The sequence below is a fragment of the Sceloporus undulatus genome, chromosome 6 (genome assembly GCF_019175285.1).
Source record: "Sceloporus undulatus isolate JIND9_A2432 ecotype Alabama chromosome 6, SceUnd_v1.1, whole genome shotgun sequence".
In the NCBI taxonomy this organism is placed as follows: domain Eukaryota; kingdom Metazoa; phylum Chordata; class Lepidosauria; order Squamata; family Phrynosomatidae; genus Sceloporus; species Sceloporus undulatus.
This window is the reverse complement of record NC_056527.1, coordinates 157,836,142-157,859,635: the sequence shown is the minus strand read 5'-3', so window position 1 is coordinate 157,859,635 and position 23,494 is coordinate 157,836,142. Positions and strand designations below refer to the sequence as shown.

Below are 23,494 nucleotides of genomic sequence, written 5' to 3'. Positions count from 1 at the left end.
AGGGCTCTTTTTCTTCAGGCTGGCCTCTCTCCCCCTCAAGATGGTGGTTGGAGGAGGGCTCTTTTTCTTCAGGCCTGGATTCTCTCCCCCTCAAGATGGTGGTTGGAGGAGGGCTCTTTTTCTTCAGGCCTGGATTCTTCTCCCCCCCAGCTGGTGGTTGGAGGGCGCGCTTTTTATTCAGGCTGGCCTCTCTCCCCCTCAAGATGGTGGTTGGAGGAGGGCTCTTCTCTTTTTCTCCAGGCCTTGCCCTCTCCCCCCTCAAGATGGTGGTTCGGCGGAGCGGGCTATTTTTCTTCAGGCCTGGCCTCTCTCCCCCTCAATATGGTGGTTGGCGGAGGGCTCTTTTTCTTCGGGCTGATTCCTCCCCCTCAAGCTGGTTGGTTGGGAGGGCTCTTTTTCTTCCAGGCTGGCCTCTTCCCCTCAAGATGGTTGTTGGAGGATGGGGACTCTTTTCTTCAGGCTGCTCTCTCCCCCTCAGATGGTGGTGGAGGAGGGCTCTTTTTCTTCAGGCCTGGCCCTCTCTCCCCTCACAGATGGTGGTTGGAGGATGGGCTCTTTTCTTCCAGGCCTGGCCTCTCTCCCCCTCACGATGGTTTGGTTGGAGGAGGGCTCTTTTCTTCAGGCCTGGGCTCTCTCCCCCTTCAAAGATGGTGGTTTGGAGGAGGGCCTTTTTCTTCAGGCCTGGATCTCTCCCCTCAAGATGGTGGTTGGATGGAGGGCTTTGTCTTCAGGCCAGGCCTCTCTCCCCTCCAAGATGGTGGTTGGAGGAGGGCTCTTTTCTTCAGGCCTGGCTCTCTCCCCCTCAAGATGGTGCGTTGGAGGATGGGGCTCTTTCTCTCTCAGGCTCTGGCCTCTCTCCCCCTCAAGATGGTGGTTGGAGGAGGGCTCTTTTTTCTTCAGGCCTGGCCTCTCTCCCCTCAAGATGGTGGTTGGAGAGGCTCTTTTTCTTCAGGCGGCCTTCTCACCCCTCAAGATGGTTGGGTTGGAGGAGGGCTCTTTTCTTCCCAGGCCTTGGCCTCTCTCCCCTCAAGATGGTGGTTGGAGCGGGCTCTCTTTTTCTTCAGGCCTGGCTCTCTCCCCCTCAAGTGGTGGTTGGGGAGGGCTCTTTTCTTCAGGCCTGGCCTCTCCTCCCCCTCAAGTGTGGTCTGGAGGAGGGCTCTTTTTTCTTCAGTGCCTGGCCTCTCTCCCCCCTCAAGATGGTGTGTTGGAGGAGGGCTCTTTTTCTTCAGGCTGGCCTCTCTTTTTCCCCTCAAGCTGGTGGTTGGAGGAGGGCTTTTTCTTCAGGCCTGGCCTCTCTCCCCCCCTCAAGATGGTGGTTGGAGGAGGGTCCTTTTTCTCAGGTGGCCTCTCTCCCCCTCAAAGATGGTGGTTGCAGGAAGGGCTCTTTGTCTTCAGCCAGGCCTCTCTCCCCCTTCAAGATGGTGTTGGAGAGGCTCTTTTCTTCAGGCCTGGCCTCTCTCCCCTCAAATGTGGTTGGAGGAGGGCTCTTTTTTCTTTCAGGCCGGCCTCTCTCCCCCTCAAGCTGGTGGTTGGAGGAGGGCTCTTTTTCTTCAGCCCTGGCCTCTCTCCCCTCAAGATGGTGGTTGGAGGAGGGCTCGTTTTCTTCAGGCCTGGATTCTCTCCCCCTCAAGATGGCAGTTTGCACTTCATGATCAAAGGGTGTTGGTGTGATCTCCTTCAGAGGAGAATATTCTAATTTCTTAAATGCCTAATGTAATGTAAACATCCAAGGTGGATGGGGACAAGCCGTTTGGTAGACATTTGTCTTGGTTATCTCATGGAGAGACAGTGATGGAAGAATTAAAGGGATTAACCAGAGTGGAAATTGTGCTGACCTCCAGACATTGCAGTTGTCGGGCTGCAAATCCTAGCAGCCTTCACCAATATTGCAAATGTTGAGGAATCCTGGGCATTGCAATTCAACAATATCTGAAGGGGACCAGGTTCCCATCCCTGTCATATTCCAGCCTAGGAAGGGGGAGTATGTAGTCCTGTAGATGTTCTTGAACTGCAAATCCCATTGGTCTCTAGCCAGGATAATTGATGTTAAGAGATTATGGGAGCTGTAGCCCAACATCTGACCTGTAATCCCATTCCCAACTATAGCTGGGCATTCCTTTGTCTCCCAGACTTTTGAAACTAGTTTCCACAATTCCTGACTGTTTGGCTTTTCTAGTTGGGGTTTATGGAAGGTGTTGCCCAAATCATTCTGGAAAGCACCAGGATTTCCTTGCTTGATCAAGAATTTGCTGTCAGCATTGTAGCAATCTGAGCATTTAATTATATCAAAAGCTAGTGAAACCTTTGGGATCGGTCACTATTGTACCAAAGTCCAGTCACCAACTGTGTTTTAGGAGAAGCAGTCATCCTTAATTTTCATCCGTCTGCTTCAACAGATCAGAAGGGAAGCTAATTTTTCCATAACACACAGAAGTAGACAAGAGCAAATGCTACAAGGTAATATGTGGCTGTCTCAACAACTGCAGGTTCTCCCCATGTACTGTATCTATATTATTATTTTGTTTTTTCAGTGGCAGATGAAGGCTTTCAAATCAGGAAATATAATCCAATGTAATGTCTTACATAATCCAATGCAATGATTTACAATAATATTTTTTAAAATCAAGCTCACTAAGTTTACGTTTTAAGGCACATAAGCTTAACCCTACCTATTTGATGGTTCAGAAGTAAATATTAAACTGGGCCAGTTTCTCCAAGAGGTGGAACCTCTGCACATTTTACAGAATGATGGTGGTTCTTTGTGGAAGAAGGGATTTCTTGTTTAGAAATATGTACTTATTTTCATAATTAACAACCTCATCTTTGTGGATTGTCTTTAGGTCCCACTTTTAGGACCTTCGGTAGAATTATTCCATATTACATGTATGCTACAAAATAATGTGCTTACACATCATACTGTTTACAAATGTGTATCTCCTCTTGCCATTTTTGATACAAATACTGCTGTTTTTAAGCTGCAAAATTATAGTTGGGTCTGGTTGACATTTCTGTTGAAGAGACAGGAATGGATTTTTTTTGCACCAAGATGCCAGCACTGTATGCTGCCATTATTGTAATAAAAGTATTCAAAGCATATCTTCCCCACGTATCAAGTTTTTGCTGCTCATAAATGGGTTTGTTGTTTCACATAAATGGGTTTATCATTTGACATGATTCAGAAAGCAGGCCGAGGTCAATCAGTAAATGGTGTTCAAGGAATGTACAGACTACAGAAAAAAGAAATGCAAGTGTTTCCAAGTTTTCATGGCAGGTTGGTGGTGCTTTTTTCATTTCTTTAATGCTTGAAGGACAGTTCTGAACAGAAAATACATTGAAAACATGCCAGTGGGAGCCACCGTCAGCTAAGTTCGTAAGCTCATTCAGTACATATTTTTAGACATAAAAATGCTCTTTAAACATTTAGAGAAACAGTGATCAAGACACCATAAAAATGTGTGGGATTCTGTTTTTTAAAGCAGTGCAAGCAGGAACAACCCTGACACAGGTTGCATCCACACTGCAGAAATAATCCAATTTGATAGTACTTTAACTGCCATCACTGATTGCTATGGAAGCCTGGGACCAGAGGTCTCTGACAGAGAAGGCTAAATGTCTCACAAAACTACAATTCCCAGAAGTCCATAGCATGCAGCCATGGCAGTTAAAAGTGGTATCAAATTGGATTGTTTTTGCAGTGCAGGTGCAGCCTTAGATATTGCTGTTTCCTGGGTTTAGCCTTTGTTGTGGCAGGAAAATGCTTTCTTTGGGTGCACAGCACATTTCCAGACATTTTACAGACAGCATAAGGCTCATGTCAGCTTTCGGCCCAGCGATGCTGAAGCTGCGAAACCATTTTAAATTTCCCACTGAACTTTATACTGCACTGTGGGAGGAAGGGCAGATCTGTGGTGTTTATAAGTCCATAGAGTGTAAGAAGTGGCCATTCCCAAAGCTTTCGGTCATCACATTTATCTGTAGCAAAACATGAGTTTAAACCACAACGATGTCCATGACAGCACCCTGCAGACATTGCTCTTACGTGGTGTTTGGCTGCTGTAGTGAGTTGAGCCTTTGCCACCAGACAGAAGGGTTTTGGAGTCCTTGTTAGCATCATGGCCAAACATTTAACAGCTGCCCAGTCTAGAGGAAGAGTACATTTGTATTAGTGAGCTGCTTAGTTACTTTTCCCAGTAGTTTGGCAATTTGAGGCTGGGGGAAAATAGAAAAGCTGGAAAGAGGAAGTTTTACTCTCTTGCTAACCTGCTTATATGGTTCCCATAGCTAATGAGGGGAGGGAATGGGTCACACGTTTTCTTCGCTTGCATCTGCACTGTATCTGTTGTGGTGGTGTTTTTTATTTGAAGTTGAGTTTTTGTTGAGACTGTACATGAGAGACCACCAGGATCATCAACTGAGGCCTTGCAAACTCAGAGCCATGGCTTCCTCGATGGACTCAATCCATCCTTAGTGCTGTCTCCCTCTTGACTGACTGACTGGCACTTTACCAAGCATTCTTGTCTTTTCCAATCAATCATGCCATCTCATGACAGGTCCAAAGTACGACAGCCTCAGTTTAGTCATCTTTGCAGTATATAACCCTTAGGGAATCCAACTTTCCATTGTCTCTACTCTGGAGGGGGTGCGCACCTGTCCAGGGGCCACATAGCCAAAGATGGGGAACCTGATAACTGTGGTCTTGGTACAATCTGTTGTTTAAGGGCCCAGTAGTACCAAAGGCACCAAAGAGGACACTGAACCCCATCAATAAAAGAGCTGGAATACTCTACTCATGTGTACCATCTGCTGTATCATTTACCACCAATAAAGCCTATCCTGTAGCAGTAGCATGTCAGTGTTCAGCCCTAAAAGAACTGAAGTCGAAGGCTTTCATGGCTGGCATCCATAGTTTTTTGTGAGTTTTTTGGGCTATGTGGCCATGTTCTAAAAGAGTTTATTCCTGACATTTTGCCATCATCTGTGGCTGACATCTAGTTCGGGAGATCTGGAATGACAGCCAGACAAAGCACAGAAGAGCTGCTAAGCAATGTCCGATCTGGCTAGTATTTGGGAGGCTACCAAGAATTAACCAGAGATCTCCAGGTAAGTGTAGCAAAGAATCATACCCGAAAACCTGCAGAGCTATTGTTGACTCAGTGATCTGACGGAGTTTAAGGCAGTTTCCTAAGGCCTGTTACAGTCTGCCAAAATAAAGCTGCTTCGAGTCTCTTTGGAGGTATGCTATTTAAATGATGCATGGGTCCTAAGAGTCCGGAGATAGCGCCACAGCCACACTCCATTCCTAAGCACTGGAGTGCAGCTTTGGTGCAGCTTCCGGATTCTTAGGACCCATGCATCATTTAAATAGCATACCTCCAAAGAGACTCGAAGCAGCTTTATTTTGGCATTCTGTAACAGGCCTAAGTTCCCATTTGTCTGATATTATAATGACAGAACATATCTGTCTGCAAGTTTTCCTAGGAATTGCTGATTAAGAAATATGATTAAGTTATTGCATTGACATCTGCAGGGGAATAATCATGCTTTGATCAATTGTATGAGCACAATGCTCAGCTCAGCCTAGAGTATATGTGGTTTTGGTTTTTTGCCAACTCATAGAGAAGGCTGTAGAGGTCACTTGTGTTGAAACTCATTCAGCGACGGATAGGTACATGATGTTCAGTCTCCTGTGTTCCAAAGTACAGTATATTATTTCCAAGACAACATCTTGATATCTTGTGACAGGTTACATAATTTTGCTGGAAAACAACAGAGTTTCTTGTAGCACCTTAAAAGATGAACTAATGTATTGTGATATCAGTTTCCTAGACTGTATTATTCCAGAATAAATGTGTTAATCTTTTTAAAGTGCTACAAAGATCTGTTTTTGCAGCAATAGAATGATGCAAGTCTCCTTCTGGAAATAATTCTTCTCGGACAACCTTTTGACTGGTTAGGCTTAAGAGCTTCTAGGAATATATTTTCCTTATACATTCGGTATAAAAGGTACAGAAACCTGGTGGAAGTGGTGGGGCTGTGGGGCACAAATGTTGTTGTGTGCCTTCGAGTCATTCCCGATTTATGGTGACCCTAAAGCAAAGCTATTACAGTTTTCTTGGCAGAATTTGTTCAGAGGGTGTTTGCCCTTGCCTTCCTTTGAGGCTGAGAGAGTGTGACTTGCCCAAGGTTACCCATTGGGTTTCCATTGCTGAGTGGGGATTTGAACCCTGGTTTCCAGCGTCATAGTCCAACGCTCAAACTACTGGACCATGCGAGCGCGTGACAGATTTTTACATCTGATGAAATAGGTGTAGTCTACAAAATCTTGCACTATGATGAACTGATAGTACAGTTGGCCTTCCACATTCACTGAGTTTAGGGGTGTAGGATCAGCATGAAAATGGGGGGAAATACAGATTTAACCCCCCACCCACCCACATTGTTATGGCACTATAGTTCCACTTTAACTACTATGGACGCCTCTTAGTCCTCCAGTGCAGTTCTATGGAGGTCGATTGTATTATAATTTTGTTGGAGGACCTACAAATGCCTGGATAAGTGTCCTCCTTCATGACTCTATGGTCAACCTCCAGCAGAGTCACACTGGAGGGAGGACCTAGAGATTCCTAGAAATGACATATTGCTCAAATCCATTAAATAATCAAATTTGCAAAAGTAAAAGCTGCAATTGGGGGCATAGTTGATCAAATTTGCAGATGACACCAAATTAGGAGGTATAGCTAATACTCCAGAAGACAGGATCAAAATTCAAAACGACCTGAATAGACTAGAAAGTGGGGCCAAAGCTAACAAAATGAAATTCAACAAGGAGAAATTTAAGGTACTGCACTTAGGGCAGAAAGTGAAATGCACATAGCTATAGGATGGATGACACACCTGGCTGAATGAAACTACGTGTGAAAGGGATCTAGGAGTCCAGGTATGGAATCCTGAGACATGTAGTTTTTACACATCCCAGGATTCTGTAGGATGGAGCCATGGCAGTTAAAGTGAGGCCAAACTGCATTATTTCTATTCTGTAATGTAGGCAAGTGGTGAATCATAGCTAACTTGGTGTGCTTTCTGTGTTAGTTTTCAAAGTGGTAGAGTATCACACACTACATTGTTATGGCACTATGGTTCCACTTTAACTACTATGGCCGCCTCTTGTGGAATCCTAGGGTTGCTTGGTCTTGTCGTTGCTCCAAATCATTTTCAACTTATGATGACCCTAAGGCGGCTGCGGACCTAACATGGGGGTTTCTTGGCAAGATTTCTTCAAAGTAAGTTTCCCATTGCCTTCTCCTGGGGCTGAGAGAGTGTGACTTGCCCAAGGACACTCATTGGGTTTCCATGACTGAGCAAGGATTCGAACCTTGGCCTCCAGAGACAATCTAACACTCAAACCACTACACCAGGCTGGCTCTCATTTGCAATTTGTGGGAGAGAATTAGAATTCCCATCCAGAGAGCCCTTGGCCCTCACTGGACTACAACCCCCAGAATTCCACAGGAGGCAGCCATAGCAGTCAAAGTGGGATGATAATGCTATAATAAGAGTGTAGTGTGTGACATTTAGCTCCAAAACACACTGCAGAAATAACAATCCATTTTGAGATCTCAGTGCAAGGGAATCTTGGGAACTGTAGTTTACTGTGGCACCAGAACTCTCTGCAGGGAAGGCTCAATGTCTCACAAAACTACAACTCTCAGCATTCCTTAGGGCCAGTAAAAGCAGCCTCAAACTGGGTTATTTCTGCAGTGTGTTCTCTTGGGTTTATTCCCAGGCAATAAAATACAAGCCAGTTAGTCTGCCTTTAAGTCCTTTCCCTTTTCCCTCATTTTCACGCCTTTTCCCCCCCCATGTCACTCTATACTTTTTTATATCTATGTTCCTTTTCTCCTCCTCCAATGGCGGCTCTTCTAACCCACTCCACCCCGCCCATGCGCAGTCCTTCCCCGCTTACAGTCGCGGGTTGTTTGCGTCACAGAGAAGGCGCCCGCTTCCGGTCTGGCGTGGGGGGGCTCTTCCGGGTTCTGCCTGAAGGATGGCGGACATGGAGGAGCTTTTCGGCAGCGATGCCGACACCGAGCCAGAACAGAAAGGTAACGCGGCGGCCTTGGGTCCCTGGCTCGCGCATGCGCAGGAATAAAGATGAAATAAGCCAGCAAGGGCCAGGACACACTGCAGAAATAACCCGGTTTGGCACCGCTTTAACCCTTTGCCTGGCTCAAAGAAGGCTATGGGATTCTGGGAGTTGGAGTTTCTCCACTCCGGACCCTTCAACGTACGTCAGCTCCCAGAATTCCATAGCCTTTTTGAGCCAGGCAAAGAGTCAAAGCGGTGCCAAACCGGGTTATCTCTCCAGTGTGGATGCAGCCTCAGTTTTCTCTGTCAGAGAGAGAGGAGAGCTTGGTGGCCACACTAGACTTCAATCCAGGATTCCCTAGCACTGAGCCGGGCAGTTAAAGCGGTCTCGAACTGGATTATTTCTGCCGTGTGTTTTGGACCTAAGTAAGTCAATTTGCCACTCGGCATAGAATCCTAGAGTTGGAAGAGACCCAAAAAGGGCCATCTAGTCCAATCCCATTCGCCATGCAGGAAATCCAAATCAAAGCCTCCCTGACAGATGGCCATCCAGCCTCTGCCTTAAGGCCTCTAAGAAGGAGACTCCAGATATTATATATCCCACCTGCGAACAGCCCTACTCTCAGGAGGTTCCTCCTAATGTTGAAGTGGACATCTCTTTTCCTGGAGTTGCATCCATTGTTCCAGGTCCTGTTCTCTAGAGCAGCAGAAAACACAGCTTGTCCCTCCTCAATATGACATCCCTTCAAATACTTCACAGGGCTATCACACCACCTCTTAACCCTTCTCTTCTCCAGGCCCTGAAAACATCCCCACCTCCCTCTGCACAATCTTCTGTTTGTACAGCCATCCCTCCATTTGTGCAGACTCTGAATCTGCGCCCCTCGCTTACTCACGAGGGGCAACGGGAGGGCTTTCAAATTGGCGCTCGGTGCCTGTTGGCGTGCCCCTGCGCGTTCCCATCCAAGCCAATAATAGGGCTTAGATTGGCTGATTTCCATTTCACGGGGGTGGGTGGGTTCTGGAACGGATCCCCCACAAAAAAGAGGGGCAGCTATATTACTGTTAGAACACAGTTAGGATAAGGAAGAGGCACTTGTCCAGTGACACTGAGTTTCATGGCTGGTTGAAGATTTAAGCCTTTATGCACCTGCTCGGCTTAGTACTTCTAGTAAGCTAAAGGTTTCCCTTTGACAAGGTTGTCTAGTCATGTCCGACTGTAGGGAACAGTGCTCTCTCTATTATTAAGCTGAAGGAGCAGATTGTCCCAAGACAGCTCTGCTGTCTGATTGTGGGGAACTCTTTGCACTCTTCATTGTTAAACCACAAACGTATTCTCCGTATCCAGATCTTCCCTGTCCTGGTCTGAATGCCTGCCTTTGCCCTTTGAAATCTGATAGTGGAATCATACGGCCAGTTCTGCTATCCATGAGGCTGGCGCTACTGCCAAGTAGTCTCTTCCTTTCAGTAGTAGTCTCTGTGTTTACAATCAGATATTCCACGGATCCCCCAAAATGGGCAGTGAGATTGTTTTCTCACCTTTAAAAAAAGTCATTTGCTACATTTGCAAAAACTGCCCCACAAAACCAACAGAACACTGTGGACCATGTACATCTTGTCAGGCAGTTTGTTGCAGCCGTGAATACTGAAGTCACTAGCCCATAGTAACCACAGAAATCTTCATCCATGTCTTATTTTTGCTGGCATGTGTGTCTTATAGAAAGCTGTGCTCAGCATTTGTGGAGGATAGCTTGGATAATATTCACGGCTTGATATTACGGAGGCAGATTCTACTTTGAGTATAGGTGCTAAGTGAACCACTGATTACAAGTTTACTCTTTAAACAACCTCTACTTCCAAACAGGTATCTTGTAAATAATGCTTTCAACGCTTTGCGCATTTTCATTCACCGTTCCTTTCTTTCTCTATTGTACTGTAATCCAAATTGTTATAAGGCATTGACATTCGCAATTAAGTAAACAAATTGTTTGATTGGTCTGCTGATTTCCTTTACTCAGAGTGAAACACAGAATCAGTAAGATATTTTCATTATTTGATTGTAAACTTGATTTTCTTCCCCTCGTTAATATTGTGTGTTTTATATTTTGTTTTGCTTGACAGATCTGATTCTGCTCTCCGAGTCGGATTCTGATCAGGACGATGCTGGTTACGTTAGTAATTTCTGCTAGTGAGAGCGAAAGAGAAGCGATCGGGGAGGCTTTGATGAAACCAGTATATAAAGAATTATCTTTGTTTGAAGACAGTGCAGGATGATGGGCTTCTCATCATAGTGGTAGTGACAACCGATCAGGAAGATCTACAATCACTCTGAAGGCTCAGGACAACTCTGAGCTGAGGATTATGAACACATCGATGTTGACCAGCCCCAGTGGTCAGAAGCTGGTCATGATGATGAGAAGTGAGGACCACAGGTCGGCGGATGGGCAGCCATCACTCAGAGGTAGAAGGATCTGGAAAGCCCACTCGGAAGATGAGAAATGGGGAAGGGAAGACAAAAGCGATCAATCGCCGTACATAAAAGCCCAGAACTCTGAAGACGAAGAGCGACTGCAACATTCAGTGATGAAGAGGAACTTGATGATGAGGAGAGAGCTCCCATTTCAGACAGTAAAGAGAGGCTGCAAAAATTCTGATGAGGGAGGAGAAATGCACATTTCAGATGAGGAGGGAGGCCACAGGTCTCTGACGAGGAACAAGCTACAGAATTCAGATGAAGATGAAAGACCCCGGAATTCGGATGAAGACGACGTCAAAATTCAGAGATGATGATGCATGACGTGATGAAAAGGCCCAGCATTCTGATGAGGCAAAGATGCAGAAACTCAGCGGTAGAGGAGACCCCAGCATTCTGCAAGATGAGCACAGGCTTCAGAGGATGAGGGGGGAACATGAACATAAATCTGGTACGGCAAATTTGAAAGTATAAATGATAACCTAGCTTTCTCAAACCCAGCACCTTGCTGATTGCTGCTGATGGCAACTCCCCACCATTCCCTGGTTCCCGTGGATTATTGGATGTCTATTCCCAACCTATCTGAAGGAATGGGCTGGGGAAAGCTTAGCCAGTATGTATGTTTTTCTGGTCATCCTGACAAATTTATGTACAATAACTTCAGTGACAAGAGCTGAATATCACATAGGCCCGTCCTATACAGGTCAGACTGTTGTCCAGGCTAAGGCGTGTGGATTAAGTTGGTTGGGGCCCAGGAGGCGTTCCAGAGTTCCCTTGTGAATGTGTGCAAGTTCCCCACTGAAATGCTGGCTTTGCGCTGCAGTGGAGTGGATCAGGTTTGGAGCTGTTGCTAGGTCACCGCGAGGATGCACATTCTGGGCATCACTCTTACCGGTGTTCTCAGCATGAAAAAGGTCGAATCTTAGAAGTAGTGACTAACACACCATCAGCCTTTGCTTGCTTTAGTTAGCCTACCCAGCCCCCTTTCCTATCAATATGGGGAAGAGAGGCACATAAAGAGTCCACAGCCCCCTCTCCCCAGGAACATTTCTTTCTAGACAGCATCACAGTTACACAGTGTGTGAGAGAGAATTTGCAGTTTAGCATGGCTCACTGAGCAATGCCCAGTGTAGCATGGCCATGGGACATTTGGTCAAGTTGGAATATGAATAATTCCAGTTTGGGGCCCTTTCCCAATTATATCACTTTGATAGTATTTTAACCGCCTGGTTCATCTGTAAACTCCTGTAGGTAGTTCCTGAAGTATTTGAAATCTCAGCCCAAGAGCTCTAATCCAAACTACAGATCCTAGGATTCTACAGGATGCAGCCATAGCTGATAAAGTGGAATTGCCTCACAGTAATGTTTCGTGTGAGCGGGTCCTTGATCAGATATTTGTCTATCTAGGACTGTATCTACACTGAGGAATTAATGCAGTTTGAAACTGCTTTAAATGCCATAGTGGAATGCTTTGAAATTCTGCGATTTGTACCTTGTGAGCTATTACCCTTTCTTTTCAGACAGTTCTGGTCTACAACAAACTACAACTTCCAGGATTCCATTGTTGGAGCCATGGCCTAAAGCACTGTCAATTGCATTATTCTGCCGTGTGTGCAACAGCCTTGCACAGTTTTGCCCACCCTGACCAACAGTGTCTTCCAAGGGTTTCAGCTTTACTTTATGATTTTATGTACAGTGCTGTGTAAATCTTATAGCACTATATAATAAAGCTCTTAATAATAATTAATAATTAATACTTTGTTGATGAGAGAGAAAAGCTGTAGCATTTCAGTCACAGTAGTTGGAGAACTCTTGAGTTGAGGATCCTAGCTTTTGAACAACAGACTTATATATTTTTATCCTGCCTTTCTTCCAACACGAGACCAAGTTTGGGCTTTACGGGTCAAAATCAGTCCTTGATTGCACCCAGAAATAGGCCTGGAAGCCAGTGAAGCAGGAGCTTTCCAGATTTGGATGGCACATTTAACCAAATCAGGATGCGATTCGCTTTTCCTCAGGTAGGAGGTAAGAGACTAGATGAGGAACTCTGATTTTATTTTTAGAGAGATGTTCCAGTCTCTTTGATTTTAACTTCAATAAACTCTTTCAAGAATTAATCTCACAAGATTTGTTTTGATGGTCTCAATTCGTCTTATATCAGTTACCATTTTAAAGTGTTTCTTGCAAACTGCATTTGCTGTTTGGGGGATGTATTATGTCCTAACACATATTCTACTTACTAAAAGAATCTCACATCAACCAAAAATATCTCGATGAGCTTGAGCAGTGCTTTCATCAAATAAGTTCACCATTACCCCAATTTTAACTGATGTGTTTTACGATTATGTTTCTGCTAATTGTGTTGTTCCCCCGCAATCGATGGGGAGAGCAGGTAAGAGTTGTTGTTGTTTTGTTGTTGTGTTATTCCCCACCAACTGACCATTCGCACAACTGGTTCCAAGAGGTGCTCTAGTGCCCAAGATACCTACCTAGTTACACTAAATTATACAGTTTTCTTCCTCCCCGTTATATAAGGCTACCATGATCACTGACATGGACAGTTTCGATGGAAATTCATAGGGTTTCATGTCACTGCGATTATATTTTTGTTGTTTTACAACCTGATGCGTTATGATATCTTCAGTTTGTTTTTTCTGCGCAAGCTGCATGCACTGCAGGACAAATCAGTGACATCAGTTAACTTCCTGCTCAGTGCTGCAATTCTGGGTTGTAGTTTGTTTTGGCACCAGAGCTCTCTGACCGAGCACTAAATGTCTCATAAAACTACCATTCCCAGCCCATGGCAGTACAGTGGTGTCACACTGGATTTTTGCATGTCGTGCAGCCTAGTTATGGCAAAAACCAAAACTGAGATATTGTGAGTCACTTATTCTCATGGGATGCTCCTCGTGAATAGATTAGCTGTGGGGGGGCATGGAACGCTGATCAGCTATCTATTAATGTGACACGGTGGGATTGAACATCTTCTCTTTGTCAGCTGCTTTTACGTAGAGCAGGATAACTTCTCAAGTAATAAAATACATTGTGTAACTATCTATTAAAGGTACAATATAGGACAAGCCCTATCGCACCGGTACCTTCCAGAAATTGGATTCAGCTGCCATTAGCCCCAGCCCGCATAGACCGTCGTCCAAAACATCTGTGAGGCCAGGTACCTTTTGTCGGAATTCCTGGATGCCCCTATCTGGCTTTCTTTTCACAGAGCTGCCAAGGGCAGTGAACGTGCCCTATGGTTCCACAGATGGCGCAAGCAACAAAAAGCATCAATCTGAAATGGAGAGTGATGCGAAGACAAAAGTAAGCCGCCCCTTTCTCATTTTGAACCAAGCAGAGTGGTTGCTTTACAGGCTCCTCCAATGTTCTCCAGTGGAGCCAAACAAAATGTTGCCACCAAAACTTGTGTAATGCCTTGTCCCCTGAATTTTAATTTAGCCACCTGCCGTGTGTCATGGCAGTTTGAATGCAACATTGATGACCTGCTTCTCGTTTACAGGAACGGTTCAGAGCGAACAAACACTAGCTCAGGGAAAAATAACTGTCTGGGACGCTGCTTTAGCCTCCCCATGGGATCTCCCTAAGGGGTTCATGGGCCCATTTGGTCTAAGAGCTTTTTTACACACATGAAGGAAGACGCCAATTTCCTTTAAATGAATGGTTTTAAAAAGGACTTCCCCAAAACCTGTATGGCCAGGCAGATACTTAACATATCAACAACGTACCCTATGCCCCATAGAAGCTTTGAGGGATATTGTGAACAACACTTTAACCCTTGGGTTCCACAAAAATGCCTCGGCTGTTGCCATGTCGCTGTGGGCACTCCCCTTCTGCTGCAATTGATTGGCACTGTGTTGTTTATAAATCTTTGGCGCCCTGGCTGATTTAGTTTGGACTCCTGGTGTGTGCACTGGCTGTACACCACACATTTCTTGTTCTCCTCTTCTTCCTCGGCGTTTTTCGTCTCTACCTAAGCCCTCTCTAGAGTCATGTTGTTTGGATAATGGAGGGGCCCGATCATGTCTACTGGGGTTCTCAGGCTATATCGTGGAGACTGGCATACCGTCGGCCCACTTTACACAGACCCGTTCCATGCCGCCCCCTTGTGTAAGGCAAAAAAGCGCCTCTTGGCCCATTGGATATAATGGGGATCGTGGGCCCCTGTGAACCATTCTCCCTTTTGCCGCACGCTTCAGCAAGCTGAAAAGCTTGTATGGTGCGGCCGCCACTATACTGCCTTTTCCATCAGGACCCAGTACCACTTTGCATCATGGTTGCCAATTGTAATACCAAATATAAATGCCGCAAATCACAATATTAAGCCTCACAAACCTGTAAGTAGATTAGACATGAGAAGAGAGAAACAAGCCCACAGTTACACAGCTAAACTTTCGCTGTCGCTTGGTCTTACTTGACACAGACCCTCATTGCTCATTACTCTATCTAGTCTTTGATTTCTCTTTTTTTTGTGTATTGTTATAATAGCTCATACCCTTAATGCTGTTAATGTTCTTCATAAGGTCTTTTTGAAATCACTATGGCTGTCCCCTTCCTAAATAACCTATGATCCTGCAGTCAAAGTATATGCTGGTCTTGTTCTTTCGCCGGCAAGATAACAGGGCCTGGATCTTTTTGGAGGGGAGAGACTATTCAGGGACGTGATCGGGAGACAACTCCAACTCCTGGGCAGCCTATTGAAGTACTTGCAGCTAGTTTAACGTGACTCTTAAGTCTGATGCTCGTCTGTTAGTAGTATCAACTCTGTATGAGATTACCCTTGTACTCAAGTGACTGTGACTTTGAAGGTTTTGATAGATCCCTTTAATCGATTTCTTGATTAATGAAAAACAAGTGCTGGAGTACTCCTGATCCATCACGAAGGGTTACTGACCAAAGATTACCTGCGACCAAAAATGGTACCCGGTACGAATGCGCACCTACGAAATTCCGGTACGAACAATCCATTGAAAAAACACTGTTCGGGTTACGAGGTTATTTCGGGTTACGAAAAAATTTTGGTGCTTTTCGGCGCTTTTCGCCGAAATCCCTTCGCTATTAGCGCCCTCTGGCTTTCGGCTGCGAAAGCTTTTGGGTACCGAAGCGGCGGGGACCGAATTCATTCGTACCCGGGGGTACCCCTGTATCTTACGTCTGACCAAGTCCCAAACTCTGAGTGCAGCCTATTGAGATGATAAGAGGACTCACATGTGACTGCACCGTCGTCCTCTGAGAGGGAAATACTTGGGACTCGAAGTTGTGCTCCAGCCCTCTAACATCACCTGAAGTGGTTGTCTCGGACAACGCCGATGGCCCCGAAGAGCCGCCGCGGCTGTGCTGGAGCCAGGACTCGGTGCCCCCCACCGCCCACTTCCAAAAGTGGGCCACCACCACCCGGGCCACTGTCAGGCGTCAGTTTTTAAACAGCTCCTTTTGTGGGGCGGCTTCAGGCTGTCTTTGACAGCCTCAGAGTGGTTCCAGGTCACTTTGGAGGGGAATGGCATCATGTAAACGCCAGACCCAAAGTTGACTGAAGCCACTCCTTTGGCCCATCTGTTTTGGCCTCGGCCCTGCCTAAACGTAGAGCTATCCCTTTTGAGCATTAGTCACTATGTATGTTTAGCTAAGGGAATGCATAGCACAAGGTACAGCATTTCCTTCTTCTTGGGTCCCTCCCATGGCACCTTGTTTGGGAGCAAGTGAGAATCTTTGGATTCAGCAGAATCTTCAAGTAAATGTCCGTGGAAATCAAGCTATAAGACTCATCTTCTTCTGACTACAGATGCATCTGGATTTAACCATATTTGGTTGCCACAGGTGATCAGAAAGTCAGAAAGAAATTTGTGGGGGCAAACTTATACCAAGCAAGTGAGAGATGGTCAAAGGAATGACAAGTTACTCTGTCTCTCTGTGGCTAAAACCTGTTCGCTTCCACGGTTACAAAAGAAGAGTTCACTTATTCCCATGGCAGGAATAGAAGCCTAGTGACTTGGCAGCGGAATTGCCTACTTTGTTTTCTTTTGCCATCCTACTACCACTTCTATGTCATTTTCTTAATACCAAAGGCAGACTGTTCACTTTATTAATTGCATCCTCTCTAAATGAGAAAAAAACTAAGATTGCCTTCCCTGTAAAGTTCATGTGCTAAAAGTCTGTTGCAAGACATCATCTCTTTCCCTTTTGTCTTAGAAAATTTTCACTGTTATTCGTGCATACCATTGTAAGCTAAGAATAATTATTTATAAAACATTACTTCACTCTTCAGCCAAAAAAAGATTTGCCACAGAGCATTTCACCAGTCAGCCTGTGTCTGCCCCATAATAGAATCCTTGCCTGCAGGAGGCTTATGATTGTAAAAAACACATAGGAGAGAAAGAAGAAGGGGTGAGGAGGGAAGAGCAAACAATATATTCTTATACATGAGTGTGTTTACTTACATACATAAGCGTTCTTAAGGAAAGTTACAGAACAATCATGGAGGGTCTTCCTATTCCTTATATCATTAATCCAAAAGTGCTTTCACCTTTATTGGGCCTACCAAAATCACAATTACATTTTGCAAGCTTTTGAAGTCCCGTGGCTTCTTCATCAGGCAAACAGGAAGAACAATTGAACATTTTAGTCATGGGCCTGCATTTTTCTGTCTCTGGTCTTACTTCCGTTGGTTAGGGAGGCTATCTGCCATGTTGGTACCTCACCCTTTTTGGCCATGTGGTCACTGTAGCTTTTTAAAGTCAAGGAAATTTAAGTCATTTGCAATTCACTGAACGTTGTTTCCTGGAATCTAGGCCTGTTTCCTTTTTTTGTGAAGCCCACCGGCTCCTTTGTAGGCTAGAGACCACTGGGAATTTCTCACGAACGTCTTAGTTTTGCATTCTGGAAAAACTTTAGATGGTGCTGGTGTAAAGCATTGCCAATTCCGTGCCCATCTCAGGAAAAAACTGCATTTACCTTTGTTGAGGCAAGAAGCTCCGATGGCAACGTCCCCGTTCAATGGCTCTCTCTTCCCTTTGTGGTAAAATCGGTATCTTGAAAAATCCACAAAAGCATTAGGTGTAGTGTGTTGGCCGTATCGCAAAATCAAAAACATCTGAAACAATCTGCTACCTTTTATGGGCCAACCAACATGCACATCGTTTACTTTTTGTCTCTAATTCATTAGGTTGAAAATGGATCTGAATGAGGATCAGCTGGAGGAGGAAGGAGGAGGAACCTATTCCCGAAACACACGACTAGAAGTAGGGAAATTTCCCAAAAGAAATACAGATTGGGAAATGATTTTACTTTGTGAAGTTCCCAATTTTCCTCCAGTGTGGAACCCAGGTAAGGGGGGGGGACCCCAAGGTATCAATGCCCAAACCTGAAAGTATAAACCTCTCTCGTTTCCGTGATGAAAAAAATTATAGTAGCAACTTTAGTTGGCCCTTTCGTGGGTCGGGTATTTTTGGGTGGGGCGGCAGGCTCAAGCTTCAGTTGTTTCACATTCTAACCATTAGTTCTGCGCTGGGGATTGTGGGCGTTGTTGTAGTTTCAATTGATCTATCATTCCCGTAAGGAGAGCTATCAAGATATAGAGAGAATGAATCAGATGTTGGGGGGGGGGGGGGAAAGAGTGCACAGATTCTAGTTGTAATCAGAACTGATCTTTTACGAGGCAACCGAACAATCACTTTTCATACATGATCGGCAGTTGCTTGCAGTGTTAAATCAGTCGTCCATAAATAAAATTAAGCCAGGGAAACTCATTTTGAGAGAACTTTTGGACAGAGGTTGTCTGATACAAAGGATTATCCACGTTTTTTCTAATGGAGAAAATTTGCATTCTTTCTTGCCCAATAGATATAAAGAGAGGAAGATGTGAACCATATGCCACTCTACATTTTGTGTGAAAAAGTAAACTTGAGAGAACCTTTCTCTATCAGTACTTCCACCCGCTTTAGCCTTTTTACTTCATGGGGAAACACCATTCCCACCAGCCATAGAAAAATTAATGACAAGGCAGACCTATTGATATCTTTTTCATTAAAAACAGTTTTGCATCACATGGACCATTTGTCTGGTAAACTATTGCCCTGTTGCAACGATGGACACTTATGTGAATGTGTGTGAGCCCACGCTATCTGTTCTCCAACCATCTATTATGGACAAAAGCAGTAACACCCAACACCCCATTGGCCATTTTCCTTTCAAAACAAGCTTTCAAGAATCCTTCCGGAAGCACACTTCCCACTTGTCACAGATGCCCTGGGGACGCAAACCGCAAACTTTTGAAAAGCAACAATTTCATTCCCCCCCACCACCCCCACCCACTACTGCCTACAGAAATATGGGGCTTGGAACGGTTCTCCAAGTGAGTTGGGAGCCTGACTCCTGGACTTGCCCCACCCTTCCTGTGCGGATCCTCACAAGATAATGAGTGTGGATTCCAACTTAAATATTTAGAGGGAGGAGTAGTAAAAGTTAGAAAGATTCTATGGAGGATAAGACTGTATTGTGGAAGTAATAGTCTTGATTTGCTGTCGAGTAGAATGATACTCTGATGGATCAAGTGCTTAGCCCTGATCCTAGGTGATGCTTTTCTAATAACAGGCAGTAGACCCCCCTTATTTGAGTTGCTTTACCACTTCAGAGCGTCACCCCTCCCCACACAAGGCGAGGAGGCAGATCTTAGAATCAGTTAGCTAACAGAGGAGAACAGTTCATACATGCCCACCTCTTTGTGTGCTCCTTCTCCACCTTTGCAGACATGCTTGCAACTAATGGACATGATCTTGTAACAGGACTATTGCGTTCTTGCTAAACAATGACCAAGAAGACTAATGTCTAAGTCCTGCTCTGTTGGCTTCTCCTGAGGCATGAGAATTGGCCACTGTAGAAAATGGGGTGCTGGATGAGATAGAGTCTTTGGCCTGGTATGCAGAGCTGCTGTCTTAACATTTCTGATTTTATTTGCCAGACCTTTTGATCCTCAGTATTATGAAGATGACTTTGAAGATGAGGAGATTGCTTGATTGAAGAAGGCGCAGCAGACAGGTTAAAAACTGAAGGTATTGATTTGAAATCTTGTTCCTCCAGAACGTAAGGGGTTGTCTGTGTACACATGCACCATTGTTATTATTGAGATCACATCCAGTTTTGAGATCTTCCTCGCTTATATTCAGTGCTACTCAAACGGTGGTCAAAGGCTGGAATGGTGCGTTCGCAAGACCCTTGGCTGTTGGTCCATGCAGGTTTGCTAGGAATAGCAACAGATATACCAACAGTTGTAGCTCAATAGTGCCCAAGTAATTATTTGACTGTTCTCTGGCAGACGGGAAAAATGAACTGGTGATCCACCACTCTCAGAGGTTTACGTTTTGAAACACTGATTTATCTTCCGAGTATAGACAGGTTACTGACAGAGAGACTCTGAGAAAGACAACAGTAAATCAGTTTGCATTTCTTTTCATGTTTGATGCTGCATTCAGATGGGACTTAGCGACCTTAGGGACGTGTTCTATCTCTCCCAGTTTTTCTAGGCTCCCTTTCTGTCTCATGGCCCCTGCTTTTTTTTTTCCTCTTTTTTTTTCTTTTTTGGCCTTTGTTTCTTTCTCTTTTTCTCTCTTTTTTTTTTTGTTTGTGCAGATGATTCACTAGCCACGCGCCACATTGGCAGTTTGCCCTGCATGATTTGTAATATTGTATAATATGAACTTAACCAATAGTCTGACAAATTATTCATGCGTCCGTTTGCACAATTCTAACGTTCTACCCCATGCCTTGCACAAATCCAGCTAGCAATTTTATTCTCAAATATGTATCTAATTTGGTAACTTGCTATGTATGGACATGTAGAGATGTAGAACACAGGATACGCTGGAGAGAACTCGCCACCCAGAGATGATTGAATCGGGCGAAGCGAGGTTCTTTGCAAAGCAATGCACGGATAGTCAAGTGGCTGATGGGAGGTAGGGTTTGTGATTAGTCATTGTTTGGCCTGTCCTTGTTATACCACAATGCATGCTTCTGCAGTGTATTTGTAAGGTGCCACATTAGGCCCTTTGCTTAGAAACTTACTTTTTTGGCAGTTGCAACCTCTCAAAGCCCTTGAGCTGTCCATGCCACGGCCATGCTGATTGGGGTGAGTAGATTCTTGCCCTTTGAATAACAATACATTCTAAGTTTTGTGCTTGGTTAGGTCGTTAATTATTTGGCATGTAGTGTTAAGCTACACCATGCGACATTTTATTGTCCATTATTAGGGTAAGCTAAAAAAGGCAATTGCTGTGATCTGCTCTGAGGGTAGAGACAAAGTTTCTTTTCCCTTCTGCGCAAATGTCCTGTTTGTAAGAAACTGTATCAAGTTACAGTTTCATTCACTTAAAGGAGATGCTTTCCTGGCTCTTTATAGTATGTAAATCTGTCTGCCAAGAGGTCGTTGTGAGTTACTTTTCTGAATCAGCTCACAGAATGGAGGCCATTTCGTAGGACCACGTGGCCAGATCCCGAATTTCTTCACTGTAAGAAGCTTTATCGACTAGTGGATCATACATGGCATGGCCTCCAAAGGGGCATTCGACTTTCCATTTTTAGAATGCCTTCTAAAAGAGGTTAGATGCTCCTTCTTCCATGATCGTGCTTTAGTCTCTATGTATTCTGCATGGTTGTGTGTAAGTTAGATGGCCTTTGTGGTCCCTTCCAACTCAAGATTCTCATTGCCTTCTAGTGTCTTTTACTAGTGAGATTATGGGATGGGTTGTGACTCCAAGAAATAAGTATTTTCCCAGCTTGGACTAGACCAGAGGAAGGGGGAAACTGCGCGCATTGGTGGAGAGGACATTCACGGTGTGCGCTAATGATAGAGTAAAAAGTTGGTATCAGATGTTCCTGGAACATTGGTTTCAAGGCCCACTTGAAGACTTGATTGAGTTTTACTAGTTGCTGCTTCATATTTCTAAGTAAAGAAAATTGTTTTTGTCTGTCGGCTCTATACAGTAACCATCCTTCTTCTTTTTGAAGCATGTCACTTGCTTGGGCGAATGACAGTGCTTTGATGTGTTACAAAGCACCATTGCAAGGGTGACCACATACATTGCTTCATCAGACACGGGAACAGGTTCTTTCAGGGCAAGTCAGTGTTCAAAAAAATAACTCACCTTGTATGTAAGTACATGGGCCATATTCAAGTCATAAAGTGGCTGCAGTTCTGTTAGTGTGTGATATAATGGACTTGTGTTAGTAAAAAATAGGAATGGCAGTTATAGTGACGTCTCAGGTTCTTACGTTATTATCTGGAATTTTGGGTTTTTTTGCCTTGTTTAGCTCCGTGGAGAAATTAAAGCTAGGTAGGCTATAAGAGCAATAAATACTATACTTCATGTGCATTTTGATCAGGGTTTTTGTAAAAACAACTGGTTATGTAGTAACTGCAGCGTTCCTTCTGGAAATGTCAAACGGTATAGTCATGCCCGATACAGGCCACATCTCCATGTTTCTGTACAGGCCACCCAATTCGTGATGGTGGTGGTCCCATTGCACTGTGCTCGCCATTCACAGTGGGTTTTTGATGGTCTGCTTGGGACTAATCCCAGAGGAGTCACTGTGCTAGCTAGCTCAGTCAGTGCACATTCTTGGACCTGTATCAAGCCCTTAATCAGGGTACCACTGTTATCCCGGAACAGCACTATTGCGATTTGACTCATACGCAGTGAGTGTAGCATTAAGGATAGCACACTTTAAATATAGTGTCATGTATTTCGATGCTCAGTAGAAGAGCTAGCAGCTTGAATAACCATTTTGTCGCCTGTGTTTGTGCAATTACATTACGAAAGCATGAATTAGGTTCTCAACTGTTACTGACTTTTCTTATTAACTGTAAGCTGCAGTAATGGGGGTTTTTGTTTGTTTGTTTGTCTTTTGGAAGGAAAAGCATGCAAGAAATGTAATAAATCATAGTACCAGGAAGACCCACAATTTCAGCACACTCCTACCTTCCCCCTCCATGGTTAGACGAACATGCTTGCTGGTCTTACCTGTTATTGTAATGATCAACTAGAGGATATAAATGACGTTCTAGTTTCTATTTGGTGATTCAATTGCCTCATGCTAGGGATGATGTGCACTAAACTAGGAATTAGGCCTACAGTTCTGAGCGATGGCGGCAGTGTCTTGACGTGCAGCATGACTCAAGATGTGACTATACGCTGATCACCAATGATAAGCGTTCTAGGTTTTCATATACTCATCTATTTTCCATTGTGGTAGTCCGAGAACTTTCCTGGTGAGCTAGCTCCGGTGGTCTTGCTATCTCAGTCACCATAGATAATAAGAAGATGTTAGTCTATATCGTTTGTAAATACACACAAGCAAGGTGTAGACATATGGCTAGAGCTAGGATTCAGAGATATTGCCCCATGGAGAATGTTAGCAATTACAGCATAGACTGGGAATACTGATCACCAGCAGCCAGTGTACTATGCCTACTGTGATGGGAAGAGTAGGCTTTACTGTGGTATGTATTATCTCGTGATTCCTCCTCCAGATCCTTTGTGTTCCTCTATTTCCTCCTGCATATTTTTTCTTTGTTTTAGCAGAACATGTTCGTAAGCGACAGATTATTCCCCGATGTGATTGATCTCACTGCGTATTGATTGTAATTTGTGTCGTGCTCTCTTAATATAGAAATTCGATATAAAATATGAATATTAACCCCCTCTTGCTTGCGATAAATCCAGCTATTACCCATATCGTAGCCTCATTCTCGCAACATCGTATCTTACCAGTATTCCTGATCACACGCACACACCAGGATGAAGTCACTCGTCTCCAATCCCTGTTTTCACCTGATTCCCAGCCCTGATCATGCGCATGTTCCAATGACCGCCACTAAGAATGATGTATATTGTACCTCCAAGCTTGAAATAACGCTATGATCCAGTGACCCAG

General features: G+C 44.5%; 1 protein-coding gene across 1 annotated transcript in view; it reads left to right on the top strand.

Annotated features, from left to right (window-relative positions):
- Positions 1–7,986: 7,986 nt before the first annotated feature.
- LEO1 (LEO1 homolog, Paf1/RNA polymerase II complex component) overlaps positions 7,987–23,494 on the top strand; it is a 70,253-nt gene continuing 54,745 nt past the window's right edge. Inside the window, exon 1 of the mRNA XM_042475048.1 lies at positions 7,987–8,102. Within this exon, the coding sequence (XP_042330982.1) occupies positions 8,045–8,102 (58 nt within the window). The 5' untranslated portion in view covers positions 7,987–8,044. The remainder of the gene's footprint in view (positions 8,103–23,494) is intronic.